Raw genomic sequence first — 14,481 nt, forward strand, 5'->3', positions numbered from 1 at the left:
TGCGTTATCTATTGTTTCAATGTGGCAAAGGAAGCCATTGCTCGCCTTGTTACATGGAAACGCTTGCAAGGAACTGGGAAGCTCGCTTACCGTCTACATCATACATGACTGTGTAGCTAACAAGCTAATACCTATTCTACGAGCTGGCAACAAACTCGCTAACGGTACCATCTTACGTAGGCGGAATAAGAACAAATAAGCATCCATCGTCAGACTAGGGGTTTAATAACATAAATGTATTACACACATCAAGTAAGACTGTTATAAGCATCGGATCTGAAAAGGGGGATTTGACTCCTTTGAGGCCTATGCTGTGCTAGTCAGTCCAGGAGAGAGGCCTTTTATAGGCGAAAATAGCTAGCTAACGTTAGCTAGCTATCGTATTGTGTCTCGACGTTGGCTAGCTGGTTGGCATAACCTGATTATATGACATGGTTATATGTTCACCTGCGACTACTAGTACCAACATGTGTTAAGAACAAACTCAACAGTGCGGGTTGTTAGCTAGCTGGCCAACTTAATTATGTTGGCTTAGGCTACTTCCTGGAACAGAAACGATCCACTGCGAATTGGAAGTTGCATGCCAGTGGTCTCGTTGAGAGGTGCTCATGCTGCCTAGTATTTCACTTTGGAGATGAGACCGCTGCTAGATTGAAATGCATGAATATAAGCAATGCCCAACCATCGTTCCGTGAAGCAGTTAGCTATTAAATCTCATTGCAATAAAATGTAAAAGCAACATCTAGCTATGTATGGGGGGTTACACAGTCCTAGCTAGCCAACTCTCCTGACGATGTCGCAGTGATCCCAAGAGGCTAGCTAGCAAATCATTTTAAAGACCATTTCACAAAATAGAAACACAAGAGGAAATGAAAAATCTAATCCAAAGAATAGTTAGCGTTCCAGTAAAACAGTCCAAGCCTGTAAAGGCGCTACTAAGCTGTTGACGTTAGCCATGTTCCAGAAACTAGACTGAGCCCTCGTGTCATATGTTACTTGGTTCGCGACACAATGAAGTCCTAGCAAGTAAGCTAAGCTAAATAGCTAGCAGCTATGGCTAACACTGGTGTGTGCGAGTGTAGTTAGCTAGCTGATTATCAAGCTTTGGAATGTATGTAGTTTACTTATATTATCACGTTGTTTGATTATCGAAAGAATTAAAACAAGCAGCAGTGATACTAACAAGGTTACTCACTCGGTCGGGCGGTTTGGGTCACAAGACTCCCCCATATTCCACACCAACAACAAACAGCTCTTTCTCTTGGCTGGAAAACATCAAGCGATGTATGCCGACGTCAAATCCATACGGGGTGTTCTCGAAATTGTATCCTCTCCTTGTCCCCTCTCCACTCAAATGACGATTAAACGATGAATCGTCAAAATGCACAGCAAAGTACCGGATAGAGCTAATCCAGGACAGCACGTTGGCATGTCCCTTCAAAATATTGTTCTTCAACTGGTAAGAGTTCTTTTTTTGCCAATCTATAGTCACGTTAACTAGCGAGCTAGCATGCTGGAGTGGAGGCGACTGCAAACAACCGGCGTCTCCTCCCCTCTTCTTCTAATGTCTGTGCGGACAGTTACCATGGTACTCAGGCTTCTGCCCGGGGACACAAACTGATTTTGGGGGGAAACAAAGTGGTCAGTAATAGAAATATAAATGATAACTACGCTTCAATGTACGTTTAGACACGGCTTTGTTCGATTTACGTCGGAAATTGAGATCAGACGGCAGCAGCTAACGTTAGCTAGCGTTTATGCTTGCCTGCTCCCCATCTGGCATATTTGGGCATAATATTATTTTGTTGTTTGCAGATGTTTGGAGACCAGCACGTCAGAGTCAAGCCCCACAGATAACCTTTACGACCATGTCTTCAGTGGTACTCCAGGTGGGCCAGTGTGGAAACCAGCTGGGTTTGGAGTGGTGGAACATCCTAACCAAATGTCCTGCAGGCCAGAACAGGTCATCATCAGTGTTTTCAAATAACTGTGACGCTTTTCTTGAACTCTTAGTTTTGGGACCATACATATATTGAGATACTCTTCCCCACAGGTATCCTTTCAGCACTAGAGATGGGAAGTTGGCAGCAGTGTTTGTTGACAGTGAGCCCAAAGTGCTGTGGGGTGCTCAGCAACTGGTTAAGAACAAGTAAGTCCACAATTCATATGGACGGTCAACTCACTAACTCCTGACTTCACATTGGTCTAAAACGGCCATTTAATTCAACAGAATACTTCTGGACTCCAATATTGTTGTGGCACATGGTGGAAGGGGTAGTAACTGGGCATACGGTGAGTGCCAGCACATTTTGATGTTTCAATCTGTCTGATGAAAATATACAGCCACCAAATGTAATGAGACACCACTGTCCTTGATACTTTAAACTTGCTTTAGGTTATAATGGACACTGGGGTGAGGAAAGTAACTTGTTACTGCAGCGTGCCATGGAAGCTGTTCGTAGGGAGGTTGAGAGAATAGACTACTATGGGGGAGTGGTGCTGCTCCACAGCCTGAGTGGGGGCACAGGATCAGGTGGGTAGACTTGGTCTGAGACTATTTAGTGAGCTTTTTGTGGCATTTTGATTGAGTAACAAATGACATAATTAAGCTAAGTGGCGTGCTGAGTAATTTTCTAACTGTTCCATGTGTGATTATTGTTCCAGGGCTTGGTTCAAAGCTGTGTGAGGAAATTCGTGAGACATTTCCTGCTGGTCACATTTTGACTGTCTCAGTGGCTCCCCATCAGAGTGGAGAGAGTCCCCTTCAAAACTACAACGCTTTGCTCAGTCTAGCCTCATTGCACAGGTTGTGTAATGATTACACTGTATCAACAGCAATATGATAATATAACTAAACCACAGTTAAACGATGATCAAACTCATCATCTCTGTCCCTTGTGCCTCCTACTTGCAGGTCTGCTGATGGTGTACTCCTATTTCACAATGACCAGGCCTTGAACCGCACTCAAGTCCTACAGGCGGGAGCCACGAGCAAGCTTTCTCTCTCTGCTATACATTCAGCAGGGTCACTCTCAGCCATGAATACACATATTGCCTCATGCATGGCTGGACTTCTGCTACCTGTCAATAGTCTCACCACTCTCAGGTATCAGTAGACAGGAGAGTGATCTTGTTGTGAAAATGTAATGGATGAAGGATCAGTGAGATTTGTATTCCTTTCTATCCATACAATTATCTGTGAATCTAAACTGATAAAGTAAATAATTGTTTCATATACCTCTAGTGGCTTGAGTTTGGGTATAGAGCCATGGGAGCTGCTTAGGTCTGTGTGCCCCTTACCTGCAGCCAAACTCCTACACACCACTCAGGCCTACTCCAGGTGTGCTATACTATAACCTTTTCTCTGGTGGTTAGAAATTATGCAGGATTTCAGATAACTATTGAGGGATCAGTTGAAAATTTTCAGAAAGACTATTCTTTGGAAATGTTGTTTACTTCATATGGTGCTTCCTCCATACAGTGAAGAGACACAGTGGGAATCTTTGGCCAGCAGCACCATCCAAGCAGTTCCACAGCTTTCTTCAGAAGGGAAACCAGTATCTTTTGATAACCAACTCAGATTCACATTTGCACCATTTCTGATTACAATATATTACCATTATATTTAATCATCTCTGTTTTATTTACCTTTGACTTTTTTGCACTAAGTTCTGTAGCCGGGCAGTGTTGGCTGTGGCCAGAGGCAACAAGGACAACTCTTTTCTTGTGTCCAATGCTATTAAGAAGTTGAAAAAAGGGTACCGCTGTGTCTCTTGGAACCCTTTTCCCATTGATCACTGGACCGGTGAGGAATTTATGTACTTCTCAAATAATGCAATTCAGATATGCTTAGAAATTACCTTTTTATTTTGACGTTCGCTAAGTGTTTTTGGTCATGTAAGTTGGAAGTGAGATCTGAATCCTTTTCCTGAAATATCGTCATATCCCTTTTGTGTTTATGTTGGATTTCAGACCCTTACAACAAGGTTGGACACTCCACTACCTCACGGCTCCTTACTGTGTGTTCCAATCACAGCAGTGTTTCCTGTCTGCTGGGTCATGTGGTGCAGCGTGCTAGAGAGATGCTACAAGCCAGAGCCTATCTACATTGGTACCAGCGCTATGGTATTGGGGAAACAGACTTCCAGCAAGCTCTTGACACATGCTCCACCATCTTAGACGAGTATACCACTTAGTAATACAAAACTACTGTGTGATTCCCAATTAAGGTCATATAGATTATGATATAGATTCATGACATTTTCAGATTCAAATCAAATGTTTTATATGTTACAATTGCTGTGCCACTATTGTACTTAAGAAGTATCACGTTAATAATTATTGTTAGTATGAATCACTCCTGGAATAAAACATGTTTGTATTTTTTTTCCCTCCAATTATAGTTGGTTTACTGTACAAAACACTGCATATCAGGAACAGCTTTGAATTTGCCAAGATAATGATAGCTACTCTATATCATATTGAATGTGTAATTATTATAACAATAAGAATGGGGGCATCTGGTCACTGTTAACCCCCTCCACCAAAAATAACACAACAACGCCAACCACCCCAGCCACCACCTGTTCATAGCATCTCGCCGGAGGGACGGAAGATGGCTAAGCTTCAGGACCACGAAGGAGAGGTTCCACAACAGTTTCTTTCCTGATGCAGTCTGCAAGCTTAACAGCCAACAGCAGCAGTAGACTGCCACTGAAGACACACCTTGGACAGATCCCCCCTCACCCCCATGACCCCCCCCCAACACCGCACCAACCCTCTGCCAAGGCAGTTAACCTCACCCACCCCCCGCGAGGGTTCTGGTGTATCAGTCTCTCAATCCCACTCCCTACCCTCTCTGACACCCCCCTCCCCAACCCCTTTTGACTTATCACCACCCGCCCAACCCCCTCCCCTGAACCAACTGAACACTTTACACTTTGAGCATCTTTTACCTTGTCTATACAATAGACAACAATGGGAAATGGGAGGATCAAACCGATTCAAACTGATAGATTGCTACACTACGCATAGTAAATTGCCTGTTGGAACCTTTAAATGTCTAGCGACGTAGCTAGGGCTGGAATGAGGAACTGATCAGTACTGATAAGTTACTGTAATGACAAGAATTCAGATGTACCTGTATTGGTTCTATGTCAAATTAAACTTTCTATTCTCTATTCTAGTAAGACCGTGATGAAACTCGATGAAGCCAGACTCATCGCGATAAAAAGTAATTCGTAACTACTACTTTCGCGATGAATCTGGCTTCCAGGCTAGACATTTGGTGTCCGGATCCTGTAGAGTTTCTTAACTCCAGCAGATGGCGGTAATGCAACGCCTAGGATGCAAACTACCGTTAAATCCCACAGAAGAAGAAGAAGCAGCAGCAGATGAACGAAACTCGAGAAGAAATAATTCCTTCCAGGCACCCGTCCTTTCTTTCATTTGGAATTTCAATCGACGGGATCGAGATTTGTTTAGGGACACGAGGCGTTAACAGCGTTGCTTTTATCTGAGATTTTTTTTTTTTCCTTGCTAGCGGTACCTGTGTAAGTTTTGCTTGAAGCTGATATGATTTAGCTAACGTAGTTATATTAGCTAAATTGCAGAGAAGTACCGCTAGCCTTCCAAAAACGCGGCTAAGGCCCTAGCTAGCTAACCAAGGGCCTAATGTTAGCTAACGTCACCTAGCTATCTTGACGTTATCTTGTTATCCTTATAAGATTGTGTCCATGGTAAAGATTATTTGTATGAGGCGCCTCGTGCAATTCGCTTAACAAGCGCCAATTGTTATACAAATAACGTTAGTTATTATTATTATTATTAGCAACGTTACCTCCTAGCTAACGTTAGCGTTAACTGGCTATCGACCTCCCAGTTTGCCTGGCTGTGTGGTGTAATGAGGCATTACTTCGCAAATATGTCAGCTGGCTCTGCCGCGTTTGGTTTAACGTTACTGAACTAAAACGCTAACGTTAGCTGTCTGTGGTAACTAACGTTAGCCAACTAGCTAGCATAGCGAGCTAGCTTTGCGGCTCTGACTGATGATGGAAGTCATTATTGTGATGTTTTACGGAAAGCTTTTGAATGGTTTTTCGTTGATTTGTCTACTGCATGGGGCAACTGTGAAACTAGCTTCCCGGAAGTAACTTGGAACTTGCCATTGCATGGGCTGGATTACATGGTTTGAATTGAATTATTAACAGTAGTTTGATAAGGCGTTCATACAGTCGGAGTGCAGACATATGGATACAGTCAGACAGTTACGGTCAGCCAATGGAGCGGAGGGAAGTGCTGCTGCTAAACGTGGCTCTGGAAAGTTTTCTTGTGTAAAAGGGTTTGATCATTGCAATGTTGTGGCTACTGCTTAGGTAGTTTGAAAATGACCTCATAGTTCGTATGCAGTGTTTGTCAAATTTGATATTTAGGCTGTGTGGTTTAGTGGCAGAACGTTTGGTGAAATTACTGGCTTGCTTTATATTTTATAAGCACCCCATTTCAACGTTGTCTATTTTGTGGACCCAGTGTTTTGTCATGGGTGACTTTGGTGCAAATGCAGTACTCTTCGATTGTGATGGCAAGTATTGCATGGACATTGTGAACGTCTTAACTTTATAACACCGGATGGAAATGTTGAAGTGTTGTGAGCAGGATACTTTAATCCAACCGTCTTGTGATTGTGCGTACTACTTAATGGGTAGTCGGCTAATAAGTGATCTTGCGATAAAGATCTGTCTTTGTTACTGCTGTCTATATTATAATGCCTGTCTCAGCATTCACTTGTGTTTTCATTGTCCAGTTTTTGTGTTACAGCCAGAATGTTAAGTGCCAGAGTAAACTAGGCTCTGAGGTGTCATGGTGGAATATGGGCTTCCCTGGAGTTTTGGTGAGCCAGACACCGGGTGTGTCTATAATAATACTGTTCTGTACCCCTCTGTCTGCAGGTGCTGTTGTTTGTGCTGCCTAGAGCATGGCGGTGGTCATCCGCTTACAGAGACTCAGAAATACTGCAGGTTCTGAGGATATTCGCAAATTCTTCAGTGGCCTCAAAATCCCTGATGGTGGGGTGCATATAATTGGTGGGGAGCGTGAGGAGGCTTTCATAATATTTGCTTCTGATGAAGATGCAAGGAGGGCAATGACCCGCTCAGGGGGGTGCATTAAAGGTTCCCCAGTTGACTTGCTATTGAGCAGCAAGTCAGAAATGCAGAGTATTCTTGAGGAAAGTACAAAGAAACTGGAACTGAACCAATTGAGACAACACAAGGAGGGGTTTAGAAGACACGAAATGGGGACTAACCCTTCCTTCAGTGAGAATATGGAAAATCGAAGTCATCGTTATCCTGAGATGGGCAACAGATTAGTCCGGGATCCTCATGGTGAGATGAACCCCAAGGCTGAATCAAGCATGGCCATTGATTTGTATGTGCTTTTAAAAGGAATGCCTTTTTCTGTGACTGAAGAAGAAGTGTACCAATTTTTCCAGGGGTTACAGATAGATGGCGTGATCCTTATGAAAAACCACCGTGGGCAAAATAATGGGAAAGGATTTGTTAAATTTAGAACAAGACGGGATGCAAGTGAGGGCATGAACAGGGACAGGGAATATATTGGCACCAGGTTTGTGGAAGTTTACCCAGCAACAGAGGAACAATGGCTGGAGGCAGATGGTGCGATGGTGGTGGCAGGTAATGACAGCAATCCAGAATTTAGAAGAGGACCATCCCCAGCTTACACACAGAGGTACCAAGAAGATCGTGGAAGGTCACGCTCACCTGTGGCTTATAGATCGAAGTCAGCTTCTCCTCCTAATAAAGAGTTCTGTGTCTTGTTAGAAAACCTATCCTATTCAGTCCAGAAGAGGGACATAAAAGAACTCTTCAGGAATGCAAGACTTCAGGATGACCAGATTTTATACCTGCTTGACGGCGAGGGAAAACGAACAAGGTCACTCTTTGTGCTGTTCAGAAGTCAGAGGGACTATTGCTCTGCCCTAACACATCATAAACAGGAGTTTCTCAACCGGTGTGTTTATATCTCCTCGATCACAAAAGAGAAAATGATCTCCATTCTTGAAACCAGTGAACACACAACAGAAGAACTCCCTGAAAGGTATAGCAGGTCTCAGGAGAGGCCTCTGTCTCAAAGTGACCCCTACGATTCTGAGAGGGTTTGTCTGTATGTGCGGAATCTGCCTTTTGATGTCCGCAAAGTTGAGATTATGGACTTCTTCCTTGGCTTCAGTATCTCTGAGGACTCTGTGATCTTACTGCGTGACGGCAAGGGTGCTGGGCTTGGAGAGGCTTTGGTAATCTTTCAGACTGAGGTAGAGGCTATGACTGCGCAGTCTCTAAATGGTCAAAGATTTCTTGGGTCAGAGGTGATGCTTAAATGTATCTCAAGGTCTCAGATGCGTGAGTTTGGTGTTGCAGACCCTCCGGTGAAAGTTCAGGTGCCAAGGGAGAGAGGCTCACAGAGGTACTCTGCCAGGAACAGTGAGGCATCCCATCATTCTCGTGACATGGAGTACTCTGATTTCAGGGCTGTATCTGAAGACCACATTCCACCGACTGACCTGCAGGTTCACATCCATGGAGGCAGCAGTCTTGACTCTAACCGTGCAAGCCCTTACGGTCCACATGACGGCAATGGATCTCTCCATGGTGGTTTTGCTCCCTCAGGCCTGCATTTTGATGGCCCCACTTGTCTCAAACTGGTTAATCTGCCATTGCAAATCACAATAGATGAAATCTATGACTTTTGTTATGGATATCGTGTAATACCAGGATCTGTCTCATTGCAGTATAATAGAAATGGTGTCCCTAAAGGCTCTGCAACGGTTGTCTTTGAATCACGCCGGGAGGCATTAACTGCAGTTGAGGAATTGAGTGGAAGACCAATAGGCACAAAGAAAATAAAATTAGTTTTTGTTTGAAACACAAAGCATCTTGAACTTGGACCTTCATAGCTTTGGTAGAGACTATAAAAAGGATATGATGGTCTTATGGAAATTGTTGCATTCAAAGATGGACAAAGATGAGCAGATGGAACTTCATGTTTATTTTGTCCTTGCCATTTTTTTTTTTTTTACTACTTAGCAAATTATTTTATGTAACCTGGCCTGTGAGGCTGGTGTACTACTAGTGAAATTTAGGCTGCGTTATTTTCCTTCTGTTAATAGTTGGATCTTGAGTCAACTTCGGTTTACAAATCCAGGCTGTATGAAATTTTAAGTGAATGTCAGCATTTTAGATAGAGATATTATCCTGATGATTAACTGTCATGCTTTGAACTAAAATAAAAAGTTCAAGTTTAATTTGGTTTGTCATATCTTATGTACAGGATACTGGTACTGTACAATGAAATGTATATACCTATAATTTTAATACCGAAAACTTGAGCCACCTGTATGGAGATAACTAATGCACCCAAGTCATTTTAAGTAATTTCAACTGCACGTTATGGTATCATCATGAATGTAATTACAGTATTTGCAATTCACCACAAGTGGTTTTGGAAACACGCCCCTCGGTCAAAGATAATTTCCTAGCTCTATATTAGGGATAGTGCTGTAATGGAGGGTGTGCAGAGGTATAACAAGTACTGTACGGCAGAGTAATCACTACTTGATCATCACTGATGTAAAAACAACAATCTGAGCAAATGAGAATTTGAAATAGGCCTAGCCTACCTACTTTGGTCACCACAGGTTCTGGGATCTTTTGGCCCTCTACTTTGAGAAACCACATGATATGACTATATTGGTATTAGCTGTATAAAGGTGCACAGCTTCCACTCGTGTCATGTCAGGTCAGTCAGCAATTGTCTAGAGAAAGGGAATGGATATATACTTTCAGTTTCAAGGAGCAGACGAAGGATATGCCTTAAAGGACAATGCTCGTGTTTGACAACCTGGACCTTATTTACGACATATTATAAGACGTTTGACTCACCGAGATCACTTTGGTGTAGTTCAGAGGCATGTAGAAGAAATTTAAATCCAGCGCGAGCCAGTATATCCATGTAATGGCGGTGGTGGGGGCACTGAGAATGCAGTTTCTAAAAATCTATTTTCTGCCGCAAAACAGTTTTCATCAATCTGTCTTGATGAATCGCTAGTTGTGCTTACATAGAGAGCATAGGCCTGTTGTGGTATTTCACATGCCTCTGTAATATGATCTTTAGAAACGTCTTTAGACACGAAATGGCTTCCTCACTTGCTCCAGCACGCATGCGCACAGCGTGCTGGAGCAAGGATTGCGCGCTGTGCGCATTAGTGCTGGAGCAAGTGAGGAAGCTATTTCGTTTCGAAAGACGTTTCTAAAGATCATGGCATGTGAAAACCACAACAGTTATGCTCTATGTAAGCACAACTAGCGATTCATCAAGACAGATTGATGAAAACAACCGTTTCGCGGCAGAAAATAGATTTTTTGAAACTGCATTCTCAGTGCCACCACCACCGCCATTACATGGATATACTGGCTCGCGCTGGATTTTACATTTCTTCTACATGCCTCCGAACTACACCAAAGTGATCTCGGTGAGTCAAACGTCTTATAATATGTCGTAAATAAGGTCCAGGTTGTCAAAAACGAGCATTGTCCTTTAAGAATATCGGTTAAAGGGGGAATCGGTTACCAACAATACAAGAAAATGCTTAGGATGAAATATCTTCCCATTCCTATTCATCTAACACAAGGGGACAGGTATAGGCCTAATGAGAAAGCTTTGCCACCAAAATGCATGTAACTACATTCATAGACCACTGGGGTATGTATTTTAATAATTAAAGGTACCCAATGTAGTTTTTGACCACTAGGATTCGCTCTAGAGCAAATTTGAGAAGGTTGTCCCCGAAAATCGCGTACTACATCATTGCGTCAATACGCGGAGCACATAATAGTGATGTTTCACACATCTTTGTTGTTTTCAAAACATAAGCTAAATATAATTTTGCGAATAAATAACAAGGTAGGAAAGACATTCAAGTGATTCAACATGTTTATTAGACTACAAGGAACCATATAATCGAGGCATTTCTAAAATAAACAAAGAACGGATTGTTTTGATTCATGTTTCGTTGGGTACCTTTAATTAGAGCCACTGCAGTTTTTGTGCAGTCATGCCAGTACTTTCTCTGATGCAATTGTTGTTTTCCATGACCATAAAGGCATTCGTAGAATGGTACATGGATAAAATCAAATGGTATAAAACTTATTTTAATCAATAGAACTGTTTTGTGGGGAGTGGGTGTGGTTATGTAATGTGAAATACCACAGGGAATGTCATTGGTCATCACCCCCTGTCCTTTTGGGTGGGACTCGAGGGAGCAGCAGTCAGACACGCAGCACTAGTCAGTGCCTGTTGTTGGACAGCCAGGACGCTGCTGTGGATTGAGAAGGTAAATAATTATGTACAAATCTGTCTTGTATTCTCGTTTCATCGAGTAAGAACACAAATCACTAGTGGTAACTTTGAACTTGTCAGTTAATCAATGTTGGGCTACACATGATGCCACCGCCATCATAAGGTTCAAGCGTTGATGCTGTGTGGAGAAAGGTTTATCACTAGCTAGCCCTTTTCAGTCCTGTAGTCGCATGCTCGCTCATGCCAGACTACAGTCCTTTCACCCTCCGTTCACTTCGCCGTCAAAATAAATCGGTGTCGGCCTATTTAGGAGAGGCGCTCATATTTACAGATAAACATGAAACTTCACTTAGCCAAGCAAAAGGGTCTATTTAAACAAATTCTGGGCCAAAAGGGTCTATTTAAACAAATTCTGGGCTTTGAAGCCTCGGCGCTACCATTAAATAACTTATTCAGACGCGTTTTGTCCGAGTGAATGTGGTGGTGGCAGTCTCTGAAGCTTCAGTCTGGCATGAGCGAGCATGCGACTACAGGACTGAAAAGGGCTAATCACTAGCTTATTTTTAGCCACATATTGATTGGCCGACAGAATCAAAAGAACAGACTTAAAATGGTTTATGCATGTTTGAGTTTGAAAAACTGTTTATTCCTGTAACCGGCCAGTAATGTTTTACCAGTTACTAACTAGTTAGCCGATCAACGATTTGCCAGGCTTATCACTAGTCTCGCATAGCCAGACCATGGATTTATTAGACCTACAGTATCACCAAACCTCGTTTCGCAATGTGGCAGCGCTGGAAATGTGTCTTGACTCTGGGTACTAACTGCAACCTATTTGCTGTAATAGAGGGAGGACGCTGTACCTTATTTATTTAAGCAAATCACAATTTTGGACGGCGATAAGCTTTTTTTTTTTTTTCCAACGACGCAAATTAGCACGTTATCACATTATCACTCACTTGACTTTGGTTTGGTCGGACCAGTTCACTGAGTCCTACAAAAAAAGCTAGCTAAAGTTTTGTACTTGAACTGTGACTTTTACAGGATGGAGGTGTCAAGGAGACTGATTTTGACGAAGCACCTGGAGCCAGCCAGACCGCTGCGCCGCTTCAATGTTGACCAGGGTAGCTGTAGACGTTTCATATATTATTTGCCGACACGTGCAAAAGCCTTGCTTTTTATTTGAATATAACAATACTGACGTGTGTCATACTGTTTCCTACAGAGCATCTTAGAAACGTGCAGACATTTACATATCCACAGGTGGAAGACAAGCCAGTGAGTGTCTTTCTCATCACAATAACGTTAGTTACTCTGAAAATGTAAAAACGTTTTAGCCATTCTTGTGATGTTTGATTCGCCCACTTGAGCCATACGACCCATTTATTTCTAATGGCACTCTGTTCATCAACTGGACAGATCAACAACATTGGAGTGGAACAGTTCTACAAAATTCTGCAACTACACACCCAGAATCACAAAGAAACCCCAAAAGGTAAAGTAGCCATTAGATATCCATCACTGTGGACCATCTTTTAGACTTGGACAACAGGATCATTTTATGCAAGCTAGGTTTTCCTGTGATCGAGTGCATGATTTCATTTTCCATTGCTGTTGCTGCTCAGGATTTGACAGGTTGAAAATCTCTTTTTAGTCAGGATCTCTTACAGCAGGGAGTTTCTGATTCAACTAGCAAGTTCCCCTGTTGCCAAGAGGAAGCCTGATTATTTACCTGAACACCCTGTAGTTCTGGAAAAGACGGTAAGCTTATTATAGCGCAGTAATGTTTCATTCATATTGTTTGGTTGATGAGGGAGTTGCAGTCTGATCCTTGCAAGTTGTCTGAATGTTAACATTTTAGTAGTTGAGTAACAGCAGTTTCTTTATTATGTAGAGAGATCCTGATCTGCCAAAGCTGTGTGGGAAGTGTGAGAAGATGGAATGAAGGAAATGCCATGGAAGTAAAATGTCTACTTGATGTTCAGAAGTGACATACAGTATGTGAAATTATAAGAATCGAACACTTGAATAAAGATGCATCCTCACCTGATATCTTACAATATGGCCTGATATGAATGCAACACTCTTACCTGCCTGACTGTTTTGCCCTAAAATCTTACCTCTTGACTTGATGGGGCCAGTGTGCATGAGAAGTTGTTGCCAGTGGTGGTGTGCTTTGCAGATCTGAAACGGGCCCAATTACCACACATTAGAATAATCACACCTCCTGAGTGATTGAGTGCATATCTGTGTCTGTACATGGTGGGAAGTGAGAGAGAGAGATTCTGTATTAGGCTACCTGAGATGTCACCCTCAGGTAGCCTGGCAGAGCAGCTGAAGTTGGTCTGTCAGAAAGTGGGACTTGTGCGAGTCCAGTTCAGCAGACTATTTTGTTTATTGAATGTATTATTTTCTGTCTTTTTTATTATTATTATTATATAAACTTGCCACTGTACATGAGGGAAACCTCAGTGCTTTAGGAGTTAAAATAAAAAGGTTTGAGATTTAATTAAAATCCCTGATGGTGGGGTGCATATTATTGGTGGGGAGTGTGAGGAGGCTTTCATTTGCTTCTGATGAAGATGCAAGGAGGGCAATGGGTACAGCAACACCACCACCCCACAACAGAAATGCCAACCAGAGGGTGGAGCAGACAGCCATCAAGGATCATCCACCACTGCCACAGGAAGGCCATCTCTATCACAAAAGACCAAGCACTGGATGCTTTCAGTTTCAAGGAGCAGACAAATGATATGCCTTAAGAATATCGGTTAAAGGGGGAATTGGTTACCAACACACAAGAAATTGCTTGGGGTGAAATATCTTCCTTTTCCTATTCGTCTAACACGAGGGGAGAGGTATTGTAGGCCTAATGAGAAACTTCACCGCCAAAATGCATGTAACTACACTCATAGACCACTGGGGTATTATTTAAGTAATTAATTAGAGCCACTGCAGTTTGTGTGCAGTCTGCCAGTACTTTTGAGTACTTTCTCTGATGCAACTGTTGATTTTCATGACCATAAAGGCATCCGTAGAATGGTGCATGGGTAAACTCAAAACAGGGAATGTCATTGGTCATCACCTCCTGTCCTTTTGGGTGGGACT

At 42.6% G+C, this 14,481-nt stretch overlaps 3 protein-coding genes across 3 annotated transcripts; all 3 read left to right on the forward strand.

The window, feature by feature from the left end:
• Positions 1-1,395: 1,395 nt before the first annotated feature.
• LOC311312204 (uncharacterized protein) lies at positions 1,396-4,196 on the forward strand (the record flags this gene model as incomplete). Its single annotated transcript, XM_084442077.1, has 11 exons — positions 1,396-1,459; positions 1,816-1,963; positions 2,054-2,149; positions 2,231-2,292; positions 2,396-2,533; positions 2,665-2,806; positions 2,915-3,106; positions 3,245-3,340; positions 3,482-3,557; positions 3,670-3,805; positions 3,973-4,196. Exons 2-11 carry the CDS (start codon positions 1,869-1,871, stop codon positions 4,194-4,196), a joined length of 1,257 nt encoding a protein of 418 aa, XP_084298203.1. The 5' UTR covers positions 1,396-1,459; positions 1,816-1,868.
• A 1,492-nt stretch (positions 4,197-5,688) lies between these two features.
• On the forward strand, positions 5,689-9,213 carry rbm12bb (RNA binding motif protein 12Bb). Its single transcript, XM_084442664.1, has one exon. It carries the CDS (start codon positions 6,974-6,976, stop codon positions 8,936-8,938), a length of 1,965 nt encoding a protein of 654 aa, XP_084298790.1. The 5' UTR covers positions 5,689-6,973; the 3' UTR covers positions 8,939-9,213.
• Positions 9,214-11,321: 2,108 nt separating this feature from the next.
• On the forward strand, positions 11,322-13,864 carry LOC311311940 (uncharacterized protein C8orf88-like). The gene is made up of 6 exons (XM_084441759.1): positions 11,322-11,407; positions 12,418-12,497; positions 12,599-12,651; positions 12,793-12,868; positions 13,028-13,134; positions 13,268-13,864. Exons 2-6 carry the CDS (start codon positions 12,419-12,421, stop codon positions 13,316-13,318), a joined length of 366 nt encoding a protein of 121 aa, XP_084297885.1. The 5' UTR covers positions 11,322-11,407; position 12,418; the 3' UTR covers positions 13,319-13,864.
• The last annotated feature ends 617 nt before the right edge of the window (positions 13,865-14,481 follow it).

The sequence above is a fragment of the Borostomias antarcticus genome (genome assembly GCF_949987555.1).
Source record: "Borostomias antarcticus genome assembly, chromosome: 8".
In the NCBI taxonomy this organism is placed as follows: Eukaryota; Metazoa; Chordata; class Actinopteri; order Stomiiformes; family Stomiidae; genus Borostomias; species Borostomias antarcticus.